General features: G+C 43.9%; 1 protein-coding gene, 1 non-coding gene and 1 pseudogene across 2 annotated transcripts; 1 reads left to right on the top strand and 2 right to left on the bottom strand.

Annotated features, from left to right (window-relative positions):
• Positions 1-4559: 4559 nt before the first annotated feature.
• On the bottom strand, positions 4560-4631 carry TRNAC-GCA. The gene has a single exon. It is a non-coding gene; the product is annotated as a tRNA-Cys (tRNA).
• Positions 4632-7042: 2411 nt separating this feature from the next.
• LOC123395045 (putative receptor protein kinase ZmPK1) lies at positions 7043-9630 on the top strand. The gene has a single exon (XM_045089963.1). It carries the CDS (start codon positions 7093-7095, stop codon positions 9529-9531), a length of 2439 nt encoding a protein of 812 aa, XP_044945898.1. The 5' UTR covers positions 7043-7092; the 3' UTR covers positions 9532-9630.
• A 1479-nt stretch (positions 9631-11109) lies between these two features.
• On the bottom strand, positions 11110-13845 carry LOC123397395 (annotated as a pseudogene).
• Between the last annotated feature and the right edge of the window lie 9762 nt (positions 13846-23607).

Raw genomic sequence — 23607 nt, forward strand, 5'->3', positions numbered from 1 at the left:
TCTTTCATTTTTCTTTTTTAATTATTCATCTGTATTTTTAGTCAGTTTAACCATCTTTCTCCATGATGAAATTAGTAACTCTCTTTCCAAGTTCCGAGTTGAGTACTATCAATGGTATGAGCACATAGCTGGACATCAGGATAATAGTCGCGACATAGGCCCTGGGCGGTTGGAGCGTCGGATCTCTCCGTCTCGCGGGCCATGCCTCCCGTCCGCGCCGCAATGCCGCCGGCATGAACGCCCGGGCTCGGGCAGCCGATTGCAGTCCTGCCTCCCTGTAGGAACAAATAAGTTCACCGTAATACTAGTTGATTGTTACTGTATGAATTTTGTTGCGATTTCCTTTAATCAACTTGTTTAACAAGAGCTGCTGACGTTTTGGCTCACCAAAAAAGACCAAATGTTGGCCCATCTATTTACTGTGCGGCTATAGAATTTCTATACATGGAGGATTTGTTAGTTGATCAGTTATGCAATATATAATCCTTCATATACACTGTACTAGGTGCTACTGTTAACTGGATTTAATCATCTCTCTTTCGTTCTTTGATGTATTATGCCAATGACACAATCAGTACTCAAGGTTATTGCTCTACATATCAAATTCCATTCCCTTAGTGATGAGGCTCGGGGCGGTCGTCGCGGTGGCCTCTTTAGCGGCGTCGCCCGACGGCTCCACGCACATGTGGTGGATGCTGGTTCCTGAGGTGAGCGCGATGTCGAGGAGAGATGGCGTCGAGGATGGCATCCAAGGACATCATCACGCTCAACGGCTTCGCCACCATCGTCATCGAGTTCTTTGGTACGCACGCGCCTCCAATAGAGATCCCCTTCCCCTCCACCACTATCTAGTGTTTCATCGAGTGATTCGATGACAGTTACACAACGAACAGGTGCGCGACGGGCCGGCAAACAGCAGTGCCGTCTCTATCCCCGACACTTCATCTTTGTGGGACTAATGTCCCCGCATGCGTTGCGCCCGTAAGTGCCCTGGGCGGTGCGGACTGCAACTGCACGTAGGGCCGCAGCAGTTGCTTGCTCAAGGCGGCGTGCGGACTGCCTGGTAAGCTTCATCAATCCACTCTAAATCTCCCTATTTGGCAATGTTGCTCTATCCAGTATGGGGTTCGTTCTTCAGGGCCGCGTCCAACACTGCTTCAAATATATGTGCCCTTAAGACGTAGTGTCCATGGGATAAAAAACTCAGTTGGGTTTCAAGTGGTAGCTGAACGTCTACCCCTTGAATAAACTTTTCCTTCAGATTTCGCAAGAGATCCTTCTATTCTCCTTTTAGAACTGAATATATTTGATATGTTGTTCAATACCAATGTGGACATATGGACAATGCTTTTTCACTACCAAGCTGTCCTACCTGATGGTGTGATCTTTGTTTTCTTTCCTCCCACATCCCACATAAACGAAACAGCCCACTACTTATTTCCTTTGTTTATTACCACATACATGTTAAGCACCCAACCATTAGACATTTAATTCCATCACTAATAGTAAGATCCACACGAATAATATATGCAGTCAGTTATTCACTGAATTGCTCTAAGATCAAATTGTGCCTCACCGAATTTTCTACAAGTCTTCTATTTATACGCTCATACAAATAAATTGCTATTAATGCATGGCAAATCGCTAATAGTAATAAACATGTTGTCCAACAATATGAAAAGGTTCCCATTCCACTTTATCTGATAATTGTGACTTCCACCGTAAGTGCATTTGATTGGTCTGCTAAGTTTATTTTTACATGGTTTACATCCTTTCAAAAGCACAAATACAGGAACTATTTGATTTCACTATGGCTCAGTTGGAAAGATTTGTTGATTCTCTCTATAATTGGTTCTTATGTATTTAATAGATCATGTGTGTATCGAGAGTAAATTCCTTCTCATTACCTGTACCACTATGTTGGCAGTCTGTCATTGCTGCCTATGTTAATCCATGAACAATTTTGTAACATTAGTCTTGCTATTACTTTATGAAAACCATTGGGGGCATGTGAGATATCTTGGAGCATTTTGAGCATTTTGTATCATTCTGACTATGAGTATATTCAATCTTGTGGTCTGATGCTTTCAATAGATGATAGAAATTAGGGCATGCTGAGATAATTCCTCTTTGTATTGTTATAGCCCGTGAGTGTATGTAATGTTGTAGTTTATTGCTTCTAAGTTTTTGACTGGTTATTTTGCCTATTATGTGTCCAGGTCAAACTTCCATCCTTCACAATGCATTTAGTATTTGCATGATCTATGTGTCTACACATATCACACTTCTGTCCGTCGTGCTAATTTGGTGCTTTATTGGAGGTTTGGGATTGGGCAGTGGTGAGCTTGTCTCTCATACCATTTTACTCCTGTCTGCATTTATCTTGATGTATGCAAGACTTTCTTATCTCAGTGATAACAATCTATCACTATGTCCATGCAGTTCTTGCTCTGTTATTTTCCTTCTCTATGTCCAGTGGTTATCATACATCACCCTTACCTGATGATTTCATTTTATGAATGTCCAGACTTCACTAGCCAGACGACATTGAAGTAAAATGTGTCTGCTGGATTCCGTAGCTGGGCAGAGGTCGCATACGTTATGTGATGTAATTGAAGTACAATTTTCCTTACCATGTAGACCCTCGAGTTTAACCGCCCTCTTAGAGCACGCAATGGAATTACATGAAATGTTAAGGTGACCTCATGTACATAGAATGTTTCGTTTGTTATGTTTATTAATGTACGTATGCCTGTGTTATGTTTATTAATGTATGTATGCCTGCTTACCCTAAAAATATTTAGTTAAAATGTTTCCCTATGAAGTTTCTATGCTATATAAGAAAGTTTGGCCTGCAATATTTAAGGTCATATTTTGTTTTACACGTTACACCTATAGTTGCATAGTTGATTCAGTTATATTAGTTCAAAACAAGTGTTTGTATCTATAACAAAGATGGCATATTCATCTATATTTAAATAACTATAAATAAGTGTCATTAAGAACTATAAGCAAGATAGGTACCGGACCGCCTAAGAGACGCGCCAAGGGCGCGTCCCTACCACTAGTATCATTACATAGTCAATAACATAGACGGTGCACCCATATCCTCATGTTTAAATATTAGTTGGTTCACTCTATATTATGAATGCAAATTGAACATATTTTCTATCCTTACAGATTTACATATTGAATAGAATGCTAGTTAGGAAGTTACACATACTGATTTCAGTTCTATGTGCCATCATAAATTAGGTACATGTACTTCAAGTTCTGCTTTGCCAATTCCTGTTTTTATGTAACATGATATTTTTGGGTTATGCAAACCATTCTTATATTCTTTTGAAGGGGCCTAATTGGAGAAATGTTCTTCCTACGTGTGCAAAAGTACATATATCAGTCTATCATGCTTCACAAAATGTAATACACAATTGCCTTAATTTTCGGAAATTCATTTTGGCACATTTTATGGAAATTCATTCATGGAAAAACATTTTAAAATGTCAAAAAATTCCAAACAAAAATTTGACGAGTATATCTCGATATTCTATGTGTGCACGTCAAGTTTTATGCAAAACCGGAATTTTCTGTGGCTCGTGTAAAAAAGACAAAGAAATGTGTCGTGGAAAGCCATTTTTAACACTGAACTTTGTTTTTTTCACACGCGAAACAAAAATTGGTAGTTTTTTGTGAAATGTCTTTCTGAGTATGTACCAAAAAATATAATACATAATTGCCTTAATTTTCGGAAATTCATTTTGGCACATTTTATGGAAATTCATTCATGGAGAAAACATTTTCAAATGTCAAAAAATTCTGAACAAAATTTTGACGAGTATATCTCGATATTCTATGTGTGCACGTCAAGTTTTATGGAAAACCGGAATTTTCTGTGGCTCGTGTAAAAAAGACAAAGAAATGTATCGTGGAAAGCCATTTTTAACACTGATTTTGTTTTTCACACGCGACACAAAAATTGGCAGTTTTTTGTGAAACGTCTTTCTGAGTACGTACCAAAAAATATAATACATAATTGCCTTAATTTTCAGAAATTCATTTTGGCACATTTTATAGAAATTCATTCATGGAGAAAACATTTTAAAATATCAAAAAATTCCGAACAAAATTTTGACAAGTACATCTCGATATTCTATGTGTGGACGTCAAGTTTTATGGAAAACTGGCATTTTCTGTGGGTCATGTAAAAAAGACAAAGAAATGTGTCGTGAAAAGCCATTTATAACACTGAACTTTGTCTTTTTCACACGCGTCACAAAAATTGGCAATTTTTTGTGAAACAACTTTCTGAGCACGTAGAATTCCGAGATGTACGCGTGATTTTTTTCAAATTTTTTAACATTTCAAAATACATTTTAAAAACTATGCTCCTGTGTGCCAAAACACCCCTCTCCTTAATTTTGAAGTAATTGAGAAGTACGGTGTGACCATCTAATGTAAGCATAACAATTCAAAAAAAAAAAGAGTAAATACTTGTGAAGAAGGTGTGGAAGGCCAAGACAGTAATTGAAAAAGGAAATACAAATAGAAAAGAAAATGAGAGGGCCCAACCGGGTTCGAACCGGTGACCTATTGATCTGCAGTCAATTGCTCTACCACTGAGCTATGGACCCTTTGTTGCTAATGCATTTGACACAAGATATATGTAGAACTAGCTCTTAGAACTCGCCGCTCCGGCAGAACGCCGAGACGAGCGAGGTGTACGCCACGACGTCCGGCGACTCCATCCGAGCCGGCACGGCCTCGGCCGCGCGCGTGGAGCTCGACCAGGCAGCTCCCGACCCACGCGTCCCCAACGAATCCCGCCCGCACGGCGAGCGAGTGCACCTGCTCGCCGGTGCGCAGCGCGCCTGGGCCCGCGGCCGCGCACGCCGCCAGCGCCGCGTTGCAGGCGAAGTCGTTCAGCGCGACGCCGGACTCCACCATGTCTGCGAACATCTCCACCGCGGTCTCGGGGCGCACGTTGCGTGTCAGCCCGGACACGGCCGAGGTCCACGCCACGACGTTCTTGCGCGGCATCCGGTCGAAAAGGTCCAGGGCGTCCGCCACCCTGCCGGCCTTCATGAGCCCGTCCAGCCTCTTGCAGTCGCAAACCACCTCCGCCGTCTCGCGGCGGAGTCTGCCGCGGCGCGGCGACGGGCTTGCTGTTGCCGGGGGGAGCGTGGCGTGCGGCGCGGCCATTGCTCGGCCGTGTCCACTCCCATGACAAAGAGCTTGCCGCCGCACAGGAACCAACGAGCTGGAAACGAAAATTCTAAACATACGGAGTAATACTGTAACCATAACGTCCTCATGTCTATATGTCCATTTTCCGGATTATAATGATAAAAAAAATCATGTGATATGACTGCATCAACCTTTTTTTTGTACCTGCGTCTCCCACCAAAATGGTGAGAATATGTGAAAACAAGGATTTTTTACCATGCACTACCAAATCCTTTACCTTGGACCCATCAGACCTTTGAAATTGTTCCGATATCCCAAAACGGTGTACTATAACTGACGAAAATGGTCACAAAACACGAAAACGGATTGTTTTGACAACATCCTAGTAAGAGCATCTCTAGCGTACCACTTAAAACGCAAAGCTGAAATCCGCATTTTCAGTTCGCAAAAAACGTGTTGTAAGGATCTGTTCGAGCTGCGACCAAACAGATCCCTTAAAGCTAAACTGTAAATTGAATTTTTGCTTACCCACATCTTCTTCTTCCTCTCGACCGAGTCATGGTCAACTAATTTCGTTCTTAAAAGCCGACCGAGAGCGTATGAAACAGCTAAATGCAGAGTCGCTCGCGTCTAGAACGGCTCGCATGAAGCAACCGTCGCCGTAGCTGGCTAGCTCCGGTCCCTGAATCTAGCTATCTAGCTAGCTAGTTCCCGTCCGCGAATCCATCCAGGAGCTAGGAGCTAGCTAGCTAGCTTCCGTCGTCGAATCCGACCAGGACGAGCAGGGCTGCCACCAGGACAGGCGGGGCGGCGCTCGTTGGACGTGGATGTCAGACGTGGAAGCTTCTGTGGCAGTTGGGCTCCCGCCTGCTTTCTCTCGATACACGACATCATAGAAGCGGACGCGAAAACTGTGTTTTTGTAGATCGGGAGGAGCTTTTTACCGTGTCCCTAAAAAAAAATTACAAGCCAGAGTCGTTTACGGGTTCTATTCGGACCGTTTTTTCTGCCTAAAACTATAAACCGAGGGTTATTTTATAATTTCGCGAGTTATACAGGGTCTGCTAGAGATGCTCTAACTCTGTACCCGGATCCACCGGACCTCCCTAACGCGGTAGTGACTAGGATCTGCTGGACCTTGAATGGTTCGAAGATCTCAAAACAATGTGCTATAGTTGATGAAAATGACGCTTACATAGTTATACCTCCTGAAAAGGATGAAACAATACCATTTGTACTGGTAGGAGGATCTTAGGACCAAAGCTGATCCGACTTGAAAAGAAAAGCTTAAGGCCGCGCTTGGGATGGTTGTATTTGAATACAGGGGTATTTAGTTTACACTTGTATTTTACTGGCTGTTGAACAATCTTCAGCTGGAAACAAAATGACGACCCAAGGTCTGTATCTTCTACACGCATATTTGAAATGAAAACGACAATCCAAGCAGAGCTTAAAGTCTTCTCATTTTGATAAGACACGTGACAAAGTAGAGGCAAATGGGCATCTTGGTACCCAAAGTATTTTTGGACTTTCTCAATGCTATTACACGTATTCTAAAAAACAAACAAGTTAACATCACAGTTTTGACTTGATTCTAACTCCTGAAGCCGGGTCAATTCCTTTGAGTGTTCAGTCCAAAAATATCAACATGAAGCACATCAACTTAGCTGTAAATGGACAAGGGACACCCCATCTTGATTGAGAGTTATATAAGCCTGGTACATTGTCTTGATGCATCTGTCCTAGATGTGTCATTCTCCTTGAGGACTTATCATCAAGCTTAAAAGTCGAACTTTTGGTCTACTTGCATTAAAAAGCTCTTGACATGGGTGACACTGAATCCACCTAGAAATGAATGGTCTATAAGTAGTACTTGTGCCGCCATCAGCTGAAACCATCTCTCCAACCATGGCTCCTGCTCTTGCACTTGTGCTTGCAACCACTTCCCTCTTCTGCCTGTCCACTCTGCTTTTAGTTCCAAGAGCTGTAGCATATGATATCCTGCCATTAGGATCCTCTCTAACCGTCGAATCCTTCCAAACTAACATCCTGCAATCACCAGATGGCACCTTCTCCTGCGGCTTCTACAGCATCTACACCAACGCCTTCACATTTTCGATATGGTACTCCAAGGCGGCAAACAAGACCGTCGTCTGGAGTGCAAATCTCGACCGCCCTGTCCATGTCAAAAGGGCAGCCTTCACCTTGCAGAAGGATGGCAACATGGTCCTCAAAGATTATGATGGCGCGGCTGTGTGGAAAGCCGGTGGCAACTCCACAAATGTTCAGCATGCTCAGCTGTTGGATACTGGTAATTTCGTCTTGAAGGATACCGACGGTAAGATAATATGGCAAAGTTTTGATTCGCCCACAGACACTTTCCTGCCAACTCAGCCCATCAAGGTTTCCACAAAGTTAGTGTCTACAACCCGGTCACGTGTTCCTGGCAAATACATCTTCCGTTTCAGTGATCTTTCAATACTGTCACTCATATATGACATTCCTGAAGTTTCGGATATATACTGGCCAGACCCTGATAATTCTCCCTTCCAGAATAATAGAAACCAATATAACAATACTAGATTGGGAATTTTGGACAGTAATGGGAGTTTTGGGTCTAGTGATTTTGCTGATGGTCAGACACTTGTGGCCTCTGATGCAGGGCCAGGGATTAAGAGAAGGCTAACTCTAGATCCCGATGGTAATCTCCGGTTGTATAGCTTGAATGACTCGGATGGGTCATGGTCAGTTTCAATGGTAGCAATGTCCCAACCTTGCAACATCCATGGCGTATGCGGTCCTAATGGGATATGTCACTACTCACCTAAACCTACATGCTCATGTGCACCAGGCTATGTGATGAGCAACCCGGGTAATTGGGGTGAAGGCTGTAGGGCTATTGTCAACATAACATGTGATCACCAGGAACCTCTGAAGTTTGTGAAACTCAAGAACACAGATTTTTGGGGCTCTGATCAGAAACATATTCCCTCGGTTTCTTTTGATGCTTGTAGGAATATCTGCATGGCCGACTGCACCTGCAAAGGATTTCAATACAAGGAAGGTGATGGGTTATGCTACACGAAAGCTAGTCTTTTCAGTGGATGGACCTACCCAATAAACGATCCGCGGACAATATATCTCAAGCTTCCTGCCAGGGTGAATGTTTCAAATACAAATTTTCCTTACTCTGACGTGTTCCATTCTGCACCACCTCATCTTGACTGTAGCCAGATGAACACGCCACCAATTCTAGAAGTGCATAACAGTAACACTGGTGTGGAAGAGTCAAAGTGGTTATACTTCTACGGTTTCATAGTTGCATTTTTCGTTGTTGAAGTTTCTTTTATAGCATTCGCATGGTTCTTTGTTCTAAGAAGAGAGCTTAGGCCATCTGAAGTATGGGCGGCCGAGGAAGGATACAAGGTGATGGCTAGTCATTTTAGAAGATACAGTTACAGAGAACTTGTGAAGGCGACGACGGATTTCAAGGTCGAGCTAGGAAGGGGAAGCTCAGGCGTGGTGTACAAGGGTGTCCTAGAAGATGAAAGACCGGTTGCTCTGAAGAAGCTGAAGCATATAAGTGGTGGCAAAGAAGAGTTCCAGGCTGAGCTGAGTGTGATTGCTAGGATTTACCACATGAATCTAGTGAGAATATGGGGGTTTTGCTCAGAAGGATCCCACAGGCTGTTGGTTTGTGAATATGTCGAGAATGGCTCACTGGCTAGCATTTTATTCGGTGACAAATGCGGCATCTTGCTGGGCTGGAAGCAACGGTTCAATGTTGCATTAGGTGTTGCGAAAGGATTGGCCTATCTTCACCATGAGTGCCTAGAATGGGTCATTCACTGTGATGTGAAACCCGAGAATATACTCTTGGACCAAAACTTTGAGCCTAAGATCACCGACTTTGGGCTGGCAAAGTTACTAAACCGAGGTGGATCCACCCAGAACACGTCTCATGTGCGAGGGACAGCGGGCTACATTGCTCCCGAGTGGATCTCCGGCCGCCCTATCACGTCGAAAGTCGATGTGTACAGCTATGGGGTCGTGCTTCTCGAGCTTTTATCTGGAAGCAGAGTCTCGGAGCTGACCGTTGGTTCAGATGCAGAGGTGCACATGGTGCTCAGGAAGCTTGTCACAATGCTTGCCGATAAACTGGAAGGAAATGATGATTCCTGGATTGATGAATTTGTGGATTGCAAATTGGGCGGGCAGCTCAGCTATGTGCAGGCTAGAACGTTGATCAAAATGGTCGTTTCTTGTTTGGAGGAAGATGCAAGAAAGAGGTCGACTATGGAATCTGTAGTTCAGACTCTCCTATCATCTGATGGCGCTGATAAATAGTAGTAGTAGTAGTTTGATTTTGTTGGTAAATGTTTTAAATAAGGCAACAATATATGATTGTAAGGTCAAGTGTGTATGGATGCAACAATGTGGAAAATCTGTGATCTTTTCTTCTAGTTGTAGTCATTGATAAAACTAGTAAAAGTGCCCGTGCGTTGCACCGGGTTAGATTGTTGATATTTGGATCATGAATTTTGTATTTGAAAAGTCGCGCCCTCGCTCTTTGTCGACATCTACTTCAGCTTCGCACCTTCATTGAAGTGCAAGTAGAGATTCAAACATATGAACTTTCATACAAATGGAGTGAAACTTCACACAGATTGGTCACATAGTTACCACAAGACCATCATCATAGTTTTACTTATTTAATCTCTGCAAACAACATTATTATTTAATCTCTGCAAACAACATGAAGGAAACAATGAGACACACGTTGATGCTGGTTTTTGAAGATCGAGAGTAGCAGCAGTGGCGGTCTACCGAGATCACCATGACAACTATATGGGGAGCTGACCTCCGGTCATTCCAAGTCTGCAAGATGCTAGTACACTTGAGACAATAGCCTGTCGCGAAGCCCTCGCATTGACAGAAGACCTTGGCCTCCAAAACTTCGTCGTGGCATTATACACACAACAAGTGATTAGTGACATATGAAAAGGAAGTTGGGATTGTCATGCAGTCATTATCGAGGAGATTAAAAGCAGAGCAAGTAACTTCTATTATATTTTTTAAGTCGTTTAGGCAATGAGGATGCTCATAATTTAGCTAGATTTTCCTTTTTGTTAGGTCCAGATCACCATATGTGGCTTTTGCAACCCCATGACTCAAATGTAATCCCACTTTTTGTGGTTTTCGATGAATAAAGAGTTGCTTTACCCCTAAAAAAATTATCCTCATCTTCTTCTAAAAAAAGGTTCTCCTCATCTCTTCAATCTGTTCTCACTGCTCCCCCATTCCAATGGTGGCCGCCCCCTCCTTTCCACTCCTTGTGGAGCTGAGCTCTCGATGTACCTCATAGCGACACCCCTTCCTTTTGTCCCCTCCGCTGGCGTGAGGCCCCGCCTGATCTGCTCACTGCCTCCTCTCTCCGACAAGCAATCGCACGCTACCTCCCCCCTGAGCTTGCTTGCCGCTAACCCCGTCGTCGGTTTTCCTTAGATCTACTCTGCCGTCGCGGTCCACATGTCGCAGCGCCGATCAAGATTCAAGCTAGAGGAGCATGTTGTACCCGATGTGGGAGCGGGCAACTCAGAGTTGTCAAGGTTCAGTGCAAGCGCCGCTACCTTCGTCGACGTTCTATCCACCATGCTATCCCCGGCGAGGGAAGGAGGAGGAGGGGGAGGGGAGGGAAGGAGGAGGGGTGGCGCGCAGGCGGAGCGAAGCTGCCCAAGGTTTTTTTATAGAAAGACGAAACAATATTTTCCACTTAAGTTAAGGACTGCGGGTTCAATTATCATAAAACAGAAGGATGTTTTCACAAAGGTGCCGCAACGACAGACAAACAAAAGTTAAAAGTTATCCCTGATTTATTATTAGGTCGAGAATAGAGATAGCCTATCAGAAAAAATATACATTAATTCAAGCATCATACACGTATATTACTTCATCCAAATAAGACAATTCTATGTCATCAGCTATCTCTAACGAGCATCGATTTTTAATCAAGTTCGCGACGTAGTCAGCAACCCAGAAGGATCCAGCCTCCGTGCAGCAATAGCCATGTGTGTGACCCTCTTTCTCCATTGACAGGGCAACTCCCGGAGCATGCCTTGAGATCTGCAATTGAATACTCAAAGAAATATTAACATGAGAAAATATATCCACGATACAGCATACAGACTCACATAATCGGAATAGTCCGTTGGAATAAGAAAATGAGAAATGAACTCTATTCACCTCTTCTAAGTGAGTCAGTGGGCCCCAGTGATCATCCACACCAAACAGAAAAGCAATTTGGTCCTGCTTTGCTCTGATGAAATTCTAGTCTGGTTCTTCATGAAGCTGAAGTACACAAGTCAAATAAGAAACTCTCGTATAGTACTGTTAGTAATGCAACGGTTGCTATGGTACTCTTTTGATCCATAATACAGCTGCATGTAGCATTATCCCCATTTACCTTTAGGAACTCTGTCTTTGCCATGAAAAGCACATTGCTCATCGTGTGGTACTGCACAGTTTGTGAAAATGAGCAAATGACATTTTCAGATAAGAGAAAATATATAATACAAAGGGCCAATTAAATAGAAAGAAGCTCATAACACCTGCAAGAGATGGCTACATCCAACAACGATGGCTGTGGTAGACCACGAAGATCCAAGGAACCTTTTCACAATGCTCCTTGTAACTGAAGCCTGGAGTGAGCCGGTGAAAGACGCAAACAAACTAACCCCTTTACTAAGGAGAGATGACCTGACGTATTCATGTGAGAAGATCGAGTTCAGAGAAACATAATATTCATTTGGGAACGGGCATGATGATCATTTCAACTTTGAAACTCAAAAGTAAGGTACTGATTAACCTCCTACAAGATGATAATTAGGAACAGGAATAGTTACAGCTATATATATATTAGTTGTCTGCCTAGTTGCCTACCATCTAGCATCCTGTATGTGTTGTGTTGCTTGTTTAATAGAACAAAAAATTTAGAAAAAAAATCCCCTATCACGGCTCATGTTATCACATCGCCTTGTTTGAATTATCCAAGTTTTGTGGAGTAGCAAAGCGGTATTGTTGTGTTGATAAATATACATAAAAAAGCAACCAAACTCCAAAGAATTTACTACCTTGCAACATATCCAATTGCTGATTGCTTCATAGCATTCTTGTTCAATGTCAAAAATGGATAAAGCCCCACAAAAGAAATTACCTGTCCAGGAGTGTCAAAAACAAAAGTGAAACAGCAAGTACAGACTTAAGGAGAGGACTTTCAAAGTAGTACCACACTTGGATAAATACTCATACCTTCTTCTGGAATCTTTCGCATATTTCCATACCTATGTAAGCGCCAATAGAATGACCTACCTTCATTTGAAACAGAACTAAGCTCAGGTGCTCTCTTTCACATAGAAGCTAATCACATACTCTTCAGTAAGAAATATTAACAGTTGGACTCAAATGCTACTCCCTTGTCCCAAAATAAATGACTCAACTTTGCACTAACTTTATAAAGTTAGTACAAAGTTGAGTCACTTATTTTGGGATGGAGGGAGTACATAACTACCAGTTTTGTACAGTACTGCAGAAAGAGTAAACAAACCAAGAACTTCACTACTATGATGTCTTCATACGCTAAACCAATTATGTACAATGCTACATAACTAACAGTTGGCAAACGAACTACATATGAAATATATTATGAAGATATTACCCTAAAACAAAATGATCATGGGCCAGCAAGTCAAGCAGCGGTGCAGGCACCTTTCCATAAAATTCACTCAGACTTTCATTTTCCTCTATTCGGCTCCAAAACCCACGCACCCGATCGATACATGTAGCTTGAGGGCCACCTGCAACAAAATAATAACAATTCCATGAGTATCTCTAAACTCCTGAATGCAGTCAGAAATGTAGCAATGGTTAATCCGACTCGACTACATGACTACTACGACTGCCCTTCAACTTGCCCTAGTAGAACCAAATACTTTTAGAGTGAGTGAGGTTACTACCTTTCTTACATCCGAAAGGAAATGCTGGCCTGGCCTATCTTGGATCAAGAAACCCTGACGTCTCTGCCCCTCAAACAGAAAAAACAGAGAAGAGCGTGGAATTGCTGCCGTTGGAGCATTTCAACGAACACCTAGCAGGCGCCCGCGAATCCCACACCTAGACAGGCACCACATCGATCGTGACCGAGGCGGCAGCAAGAATCACAAGGCAGGAGGCAGGGGAGGGAGAGCCGGGTGACTAACTTGGCAACGGTACAGTCCTCGAGGTGCTTCTCGCCGCTGCCGACCCGGTCCATTGCTCGCTTGCGGCGAGGCCCGCTGTCGTGACGCGGCGGCGGATCGGCGTGCGTACGACCGGGCGGCGGACGGAGGAGGCGTGCTGGGGGTACGGAGGACGGAGGTGGCCGAATCTCGGAGGCGGGGCGGGCGCGGCCGCGGCGGAGTGTGGAGGGAGAAGGGTGCTCCTGCAGAGAAAAGAACGAAGAGAGGGAGATGCGTCAGAGAGAGAGAGAGCAGGGGAGTGAAAACGTGTGGAAGGAGAAGTGAAGGGTGCCGGCATGACCTGGTCGCTGCTCCTGGCTGACGTAGTCACAAGGCCGCCGGACCACGCAGCCGCCGATTGGATCTGGCTCCTCGCCTCAGAAAACATATAGGGTCTTAATCATAAAAGTGAAACGTTTTCCTCACTAAAGAAAGGACTACGGGTTTATTAACAGAAAACGGAAGGGCCTTTTTGCAAAAATGCCATGACGGACGACCAGAAACCCAATTTGCTTTATTATTAGGGAGAAAGGAATGAACTCACAAATTCAACTGTTTTCTGTACACGAACAACTCATATTCATCCTGTCTCTAAAAGTACTGTAGCGTGTAAAGAAAATTAAAGCATGTCTTGTTGCATGTTTTGTCTTGAATAAAGGGGTAAATACCCACTCACGTGATTCTACTTTGTAGTTGCATAATATATAGAAAGTGATGACGATCTTAACAATGAAAAGGGAGAGCTACTGAATTAAGTACAAGATTGATTCACAAAACAAAATTAGAAGATTGCATCCGCCCTTTTTGAAAGTTTTTTAACTGAACCTCACAACATAAATTACAAATCTCAAGAGTTAATTGGTCGGCTTTCCTGTTGGAGCTGCAGATAAGAATCAACAAACTCTCTTCTCCCTTGCTTGCACGTACTAAAGCACAGTCGGCCCTACAGAGTTGAGCGCGCGCACTCTCACACCCTATGGGCAGTAGTTCAGCGTCATGGTGCAAGATGGGAGCTATTCTACAAAATCAGGTAGTGGATACTGACCTTAGGCTGGTGGTAAAGATCACAACACCTCCGATAGCTCAGATCAAAAAAAGGCATAGCAAAATCAAAAAGCATGCATATATCACCATGAGCGCCCAGATTTTCTTGGAGCTGTTGTGTCTAGCAAAAAAAGGGCAACACCCAACTGTAACTTCTTTATATATGATTAAAGAAAATTTGTAGATACACATTTGTCAAACAATAGGGGCCAGCATACCCATGTGTCTTGAGACTCCACATGATGTGAACTAATTGGCAAACCATTATATTCTAGTAAACCAGTTAACTCCCATCATCATAGCATTCTTTGAATCATAGCAAAGGAGATTTAGTCTTATGATGTATTCATGTGGGAGTTTACCTCAAAGATCTGGGGCTGAAACTGGCTCAGACAAACACACAAACACCTTGTGTGCAAATATATCTCAGAACATCCACAATCACACGGGCGTCGGAAGTTGAGGTGGAGGGAGGTGCAGAGGGGATGGCGAGGTCACCGGCAAGTGCGACGACGACCGACTCGCGGTGGATCTGGTCGAGCAGCGAACGCGAGCACTCTCGGGCGGCGCACAACGAGGAGCTCGGGTGCGTGTGGGAGAGGAGGATATGTGGCGGGGAACGGTGGTGCACGGTGCTGCGACCACCAGCGTCTGCCGGCGCCGCACCGGATCAAGTCGCGCACGCACCGCCGGCTCCTGGTGGCTGGGATCGGGAGGCCAGGGAGACACCGTCGGCCTAGATCGGGAGGCGAGGGAAAGAGGAGAGCCTGTGTATCTGAAGGACCGCGGGTTGAACATTGAAAATCACAAGGGCTTTTTCGCAAAAATTGTTGGAAATATACCCTAGAGGCAATAATAAATTAGTTATTATTATATTTGTTTGTTCATGATAATCGTTTATTATCCATGCTATAATTGTATTGATTGGAAACATAGTGCATGTGTGGATACATAGACAAAACACTGTCCCTAGTAAGCCTCTAGTTGACTAGCTCGTTGATCAAAGATGGTCAAGGTTTCCTGGCCATAGGCAAGTGTTGTCACTTGATAACGGGATCACATCATTAGGAGAATCATGTGATGGACTAGACCCAAACTAATAGACGTAGCATGTTGATCGTGTCATTTTGTTGCTACTGTTTTCTACGTGTCAAGTATTTGTTCCTATGACCATGAGATCATATAACTCACTGACACCGGAGGAATGCTTTGTGTGTATCAAACGTCGCAACGTAACTGGGTGGCTATAAAGATGCTCTACAGGCATCTCCGAAGGTGTTCGTTGAGTTAGTATGGATTGAGAATGGGATTTGTCACTCTGTGTGACCGAGAGGTATCTCAGGGCCCGCTCGGTAATACAACATCACACACAAGCCTTGCAAGCAATGTGACTTAGTGTAAGTTGCGGGATCTTGTATTACGGAACGAGTAAAGAGACTTGCCGGTAAACGAGATTGAAATAGGTATGCGGATACTGACGATCGAATCTCGGGCAAGTAACATACCGAAGGACAAAGGGAATGACATACGGGATTATATGAATCCTTGGCACTGAGGTTCAAACGATAAGATCTTCGTAGAATATGTGGGATCCAATATGGGCATCCAGGTCCCGCTATTGGATATTGACCAAGGATTCACTCGGGTCATGTCTGCATAGTTCTCGAACCCGCAGGGACTGCACACTTAAGGTTCGACGTTGTTTTATGCGTATTTGAGTTATATGGTTGGTTACCGAATGTTGTTCGGAGTCCCGGATGAGATCACGGACGTCACGAGGGTTTCCGCAATGGTCCGGAAACGAAGATTGATATATAGGATGACCTCATTTGATTATCGGAAGGTTTTCAGAGTTACCGGGAATGTACCGGGAATGACGAATGGGTTCCGGGTGTTCACCGGGGGGGGGGGGGGGGGCAACCCACCCCGGGGAAGCCCATATGCCTTGGGGGTGGCACACCAGCCCTTAGTGGGCTAGTGGGACAGCCCAAGAAGGCCCTATGCGCCAAAGGATAAGGAATCAAAGAGAAAGAAAATAAAAGGAGGAGGTGGGAAAGGAGAGAAGGACTCCACCTTCCAAACCTAGTTGGATTCGGTTTGGAAGGGGAGGACTTCCCCCCCCTTGGCACGGCCGACCCCCTTGGGGCTCCTTGAGCCTCAAGGCAAGGCCCCCCCTCTCCCACCTATATATACGGAGGTTTTAGGGCTGATTTGAGACAACTTTTGCCACGGCAGCCCGACCACATACCTCCATGGTTTTTCCTCTAGATCGCGTTTCTACGGATCTCGGGGGGAGCCCTGCTGAGATAAGATCACCACCAACCTCCGGAGCGCCGTCACGCTGCTAGAGAACTCATCTACCTCTCCGTCTCTTTTGTTGGATCAAGAAGGCCGAGATCATCGTCGAGCTGTACGTGTGCTGAACGTGAAGGTGCCGTCCGTTCGGCACTAGATCGTGGGACTGATCGCGGGACGGTTTGCGGGGCAGATAGAGGGACGTGAGGACGTTCCACTACATCAACCGCGTTCACTAACGCTTCTGCTGTGCGATCTACAAGGGTACGTAGATCGAATATCCCCTCTCGTAGATGGACATCACCATGATAGGTCTTCGTGCGCGTAGGAAATTTTTTGTTTCCCATGCGACGTTCCCCAAGAGTGGTATCAGAGCCATGTTCATGCGTAGATGTCTTCTCGAGTAGAACACAAAAGTTTTTGTGGGCGGTGATGTGCGTTTTGCTGCCCTCCTTAGTCTTTTCTTGATTTTGCGGTATTGTTGGATCGAAGCGGCTTGGACCGACATTACTCGTACGCTTACGAGAGACTGGTTTCATCACTACGAGTAACCCCGTTGCTCAAAGATGACTCGCAAGTGTCGGTTTCTCCAACTTTAGTTGAATCGGATTTGACCGAGGAGGTCCTTGTATAAGGTTAAATAGCAATTCATATATCTCCGTTGTGGTGTTTGCGTAAGTAAGATGCGATCCTACTAGATACCCATGGTCACCACGTAAAACATGCAACAACAAAATTAGAGGACGTCTAACTTGTTTTTGCAGGGTATGCTTGTGATGTGATATGGCCAACGATGTGATGTGATATATTGGATGTATGAGATGATCATGTTGTAATGGTTAATATCGACTTGCACGTCGATGGTACGGCAACCGGCAGGAGCCATAGGGTTGTCTTTAAACTAACGTTTGTGCTTGCAGATGCGTTTACTATATTGCTAGGACGTAGCTTTAGTAGTAATAGCATGAGCAGCACGACAACCCCGATGGCGACATGTTGATGGAGATCATGATGATGGAGATCATGGTGTGACATCGGTGACAAGAAGATCGCGCCGGTGCTTTGGTGATGGAGATCAAGAAGCACATGATGATGGCCATATCATGTCACTTATGAATTGCATGTGATGTTAATCCTTTATGCACCTTATCTTGCTTAGAACGACCGTAGCATTATGAGGTGATCTCTCACTAAAATTTCAAGACGAAATTGTGTTCTCCCCGACTGTGCACCGTTGCGACAGTTCTTCGTTTCGAGACACCACGTGATGATCGGGTGTGATAGACTCAACGTTCACATACAACGGGTGCAAAAACAGTTGCACACGCGGAACACTCGGGTTAAGCTTGACGAGCCTAGCATGTGCAGACATGGCCTCGGAACACATGAGACCGAAAGGTCAAGCATGAATCGTATAGTTGATATGATTAGCATAGAGATGCTTACCAGTGAAACTATTCTCGACTCACGTGATGATCGGACTTGAGATAGTGGATTTGGATCATGTACCACTCAAATGACTAGAGGGATGTACTTTTTGAGTGAGAGTTCTTAAGTAATATGATTAATTGAACTAATTGTCATGAACATAGTCTAATGGTCTTTGCGAATTACGATGTAGCTTGCGCTATAGCTCTACTATTTTCTATATGTTCCTAGAGAAAATTTAGTTGAAAGTTGATAGTAGCAAACTTTGCAGAGGATTGTCCTCGTTGCTGCGCAGAAGGCTTATGTCCTTAATGCACCGCTCGGTGTGCTGCACCTCGAGCGTCGTCTGTGGATGCTGTGAACATCCGACATACACGTTTCTGATGACTACACGATAGTTCAGTGCAAAATACTTAATGGCTTAGAAGCAAGGCGCCGAAGACGTTTTGAAACATCACGGAACATAAGTGATGTTCTAAAGAGATGAAATTGTGATTTCATGCTTGTGCCCATGTTAAGAGGTACGAGACCTCCGACAAGATTCTTTGTCGACAAAGTAAAGGAGAAAAGCTCAATCGTTGAGCGTGTGCTCAGATTGTCTGAGTACGACAATCGCTTAAATCAAGTGGGAGTTAATCTTCCAAATGAGATAGTGATGGTTCTCCAAAGTCACTGCCACCAAGTTGTGAGAGCTTCGTGATGAACTATCAAGGATAGATACAATGATCCTTGAGCGATTCGCGATGTTTGACACTTCGAAAGTAGAAATCAAGAAGGAGCATCAATAGTTGATGGTTAGTAAAACCACTAAGTTTCAAGAAAGGCAAGGGCTAGAAGGGATACTTCGTGAAACGGCAAAACAATTGCTGCACTAATGAAGAGACCCAAGATTAAACCCAAACCCGAGACTAAGTGCTTCTGTAATGAGGGGAACAGTCACTGAGGCGGAGCAACTCTAGATACTTGGTAGATAAGAAGGCTGGCAAAAGTCGAAAGAAGTATATTTGATATACATGATGTTGATGTGTACTTTACTAGTACTCCTAGTAGCACGAGGGTATTGGATACCGGTTCGGTTGCTAAGTGATTAGTAACACGAAATGAAAGCTACGGCATAAACGGAGACTAGCTAAAGGCGAGGTGACGATACGTGTTGGAAGTGTTTCCAAGGTTGATATGATCAAACGTCGCACGCTCCCTCTACCATCGGGATTGGTGTTAAACCTAAATAATTGTTATTTGGTGCTTGCGTTAAGCATGAACATGATTGGATTGTGTTTATTGCAATACGATTATTCATTTGAAGAGAATAATGGTTACTCTATTTGCTTGAATAATCACCTTCAATGGTTTATTGAATCTCGATTGTAGTGTTACACATGTTCATGATATTGGTGCCAAAAGATACGAGGTAATGATGATAGTACCACTTACTTGTGGCACTGCCGCTTGAGTCATGTTGGTATAAATTGCATGAAGAGGCTCCATGCTGATGGATCTTTGTACTCACTTGATTTTGAATCACTAGTGACATGCAAATCATACCACATGAGCAAAGCCTTGTTTTCATTGTGATGAAACAAGATCGTAACTTGTTGGAAGTGATACATTTTGATGTATGCAGTCTAATGGGTGCTGAGGCACGCAGTGGATATCATTATGTTCTTACTTCAATGACGATTTGAGTAGATACAAGAGTATTTACTTAATGAATCACAAGTCTGAAATATTGAAAAGTTCAATTCTGTTTCAGAGTGAAGTTCGTCGTAACAAGAGGATAAACGATCTACGATATGATCATAGAAATGAATATCTGAGTTACGAGTTTTGGTACGCAGTTAAGACAATGTGGAAATTGTTTCGCAGCTCATGCCACCTCGAACATCATAGTGTGATGATGTGTCTGAACGTCATAGCCATGCACTATTTGGTATGGTGCCTGCTATGATGTCTCTTATCGAATTACCACTACCGTTTATGGGTTATGCATTAGAGACAACCGCATTCACTTCAAATAGGGCACCGCGTATTTCCGTTGAGATGACACAGTATAGACTGAGGTTTAGAGAAATCTAAACTGTCGTTTTTTGAAAGTTTGGGGCTTCGACACTTATGTGAAAAAGTTTCAGTCTGATAAGCTCGAACCCAAAGCGGATAAATGCATCTTCATAGGAAACCAAAACAGTTGGGTACATCTCCTATCTCAGATCCGAAAGCAAAGTGTTTGTTTCTAGAAACGGATCCTTTCTCGAGGAAAGGTTTCTCTCGAAAGAATTGAGTGGGAGGGTGGTAGAACTTGATAAGGTTATTGAACCATCACTTCAACCAGTGTGTAGCAGGGCGCAGGAAGTTGTTCCTGTGGCGCCTACACCAATTGAAGTGAAAGCTGATGATGGTAAGCATCGAGCATCGAATCAAGTTACTACAAATCTCGTAGGTTGACAAGGTCGCGTACTACTGCAGAGTGGTACAGTAACCCTGTCTTGGAGGTCATGTTGTTGAGCAACAGTGAACCTACGAGTTATGGAGAAAGCAATGGTGGGCCCGGATTCCGACAAATGGCTGGAAGCCATGAAATCCGAGAGAGGATCCATGTATAAAAACAAAGTGTAGACTTTGGAAGAACTACTTGATGGTCATAGGACTATTGAGTAAAGATGGATCTTTAAAAGGAAGACAGACAATGATGGTGATAAGTCACTATTAAGAAAAGCTCGACTTGTCGCAAAGATGTTTCCGACAAGATCAATCAGTTGACTATGATGAGACTTTCTCACTCGTAGCGATGTTGAAAGTCTGTTAGAGTTGTGTTAGTAGTTGATGCATTATTTATGAAATATTGCACATAGGATGTTAAAACATTGTTTCCTCGACGGTTTCCTTGAGCAAACATTGTATGAGATACAACCATGAGGTTTTGTCGATCCTAAAGATACTAGCAAGTATGCTAGCTCCAGCGATCGTTCAATGGACTGGTGCAAGCATCTCGGAGTTGGAATATACACTTTGATGAGATGATCAAAGATTTTGGGTTTGTACAAGGTTTATGAGAAACTTGTATTTCCAAAGAAGTGAGTGGGAGCACTATAGAATTTCTGATAGTATATGTGGTTGACATATTGTGGATCAGAAGTAATGTAGAATTTCTGTAAAGCATACAAGGTTGTTTGAAAGGAGTTTTCAAAGGAATATCTGGATTGAGCTACTTGAACGTTGAGCATCAAAGATCTATGGAGATAGATCGAAAGCGCTTAATGGAAGTTTCAACAAGATGCATGCCTTGACAAGTTTTTGAAGGAGTTCAAAATAGATCAGCAAAGAAGGAGTTCTTGGTTGCGTTGTAAGGTGTGAATTTGAGTAAGACTCAAAACCCGACCACGGCAGAATAAAGAGAATAGACGAAGGTCGTCTTCTGTGCCTTAGCTGTAGACTCTAAAGTATGACATGCTGAGTACTGCACCTAATGTGTGCCTTGGAGCAAGTCTGTTAAGAGGTACACAGAGTGATCCAGGATTAAATCACTGATCAGTGGTCAAAGTTATCCTTAGTAACTAAATAGACTAAGGAATTTTTCTCGATTATGGAGGTGGTTAAAGAGTTCATCGTAAAGGGTTACGTCGATGCAAGCTTTGACACTAATCCGAATAACTATGAGTAGTGAAATGGATTCCTATAGTAGAGTAGATATTTGGAGCATTTCCGAATAGCACGTAGTAGCAGCATCTATAAGATGACATAAAGATTTGTAAAGAACGCACGGATCAGAAAGTTTCAGAACCGTTGACTAAAACCTCTCTCACGAGCAAGACGTGATCAGACCCCATAACTATATGGGTGTTGGATTCATTGAAATCACATGGTGATGTGAACTAGATTATTGACTCTAGTGCAAGTGGGAGACTGTTGGAAATATGCCCTAGAGGCAATAATAAATTAGTTATTATTATATTTCTTTGTTCATGCTAATCGTTTATTATCCATGCTATAATTGTATTGATTGGAAACACAGTGCATGTGTGGATACGTAGACAAAACATTGTCCCTAGTAAGCCTCTAGTTGACTAGCTCGTTGATCAAAGATGGTCAAGGTTTCCTGGCCATAGGCAAGTGTTGTCACTTGATAACGGGATCACATCATTAGGAGAATCATGTGATGGACTAGACCCAAACAAATAGACGTAGCATGTTGATCGTGTCATTTTGTTGCTACTGTTTTCTGCGTGTCAAGTATTTGTTCCTATGACCATGAGATCATATAACTCACTGACACCGGAGGAATGCTTTGTGTGTATCAAACGTCGCAACGTAACTGGGTGACTATAAAGATGCTCTACAGGCATCTCCGAAGGTGTTCGTTGAGTTAGTATGGATCGAGACTGGGATTTGTCACTCCGTGTGACCGAGAGGTATCTCGGGGCCCACTCGGTAATACAACATCACACACAAGCCTTGCAAGCAATGTGACTTAGTGTAAGTTGCGGGATCTTTGTATTACGGAACGAGTAAAGAGACTTGCCGGTAAACGAGATTGAAATAGGTATGCGGATACTGACGATCGAATCTCGGGCAAGTAACATACCGAAGGACAAAGGGAACGACATACGGGATTATATGAATCCTTGGCAGTGAGGTTCAAACGATAAGATCTTCGTAGAATATGTGGGATCCAATATGGGCATCCAGGTCCCGATATTGGATATTGACCGAGGAGTCACTCGGGTCATGTCTGCATAGTTCTCGAACCCGCAGGGTTTGCACACTTAAGGTTCGACGTTGTTTTATGCGTATTTGAGTTATATGGTTGGTTACCGAATGTTGTTCGGAGTCCCGGATGAGATCACGGAAGTCACGAGTGTTTCCAGAATGGTCCGGAAATGAAGATTGATATATAGGATGACCTCATTTGATTACCGGAAGGTTTTCGGAGTTACCGGGAATGTACCGGGAATGACGAATGGGTTCCGGGTGTTCACCGGGGGGGGGGGGGCAACCCACCCCGGGGAAGCCCATAGGCCTTGGGGGTGGCGCACCAGCCCTTAGTGGGCTAGTGGGACAGCCCAAGAAGGCCCTATGCGCCAAAGGATAAGAAATCAAAGAGAAAGAAAAAAAAAGGAGGAGGTGCGAAAGAAGAGAAGGACTCCACCTTCCAAACTTAGTTGGATTTGGTTTGGAAGGGGAGGACTTCCCCCCCTTGGCTCGGCCGACCCCCTTGGGGCTCCTTGAGCCTCAAGGCAAGGCACCCCTCTCCCACCTATATATACGGAGGTTTTAGGGCTGATTTGAGACAACTTTTGCCACGACAGCCCGACCACATACCTCCATGGTTTTTCCTCTAGATCGCGTTTCTGCGGAGCTCGGGCGGAGCCCTGCTGAGACAAGATCA

Source organism: Hordeum vulgare, chromosome 5H (genome assembly GCF_904849725.1).
Source record: "Hordeum vulgare subsp. vulgare chromosome 5H, MorexV3_pseudomolecules_assembly, whole genome shotgun sequence".
In the NCBI taxonomy this organism is placed as follows: Eukaryota; Viridiplantae; Streptophyta; class Magnoliopsida; order Poales; family Poaceae; genus Hordeum; species Hordeum vulgare.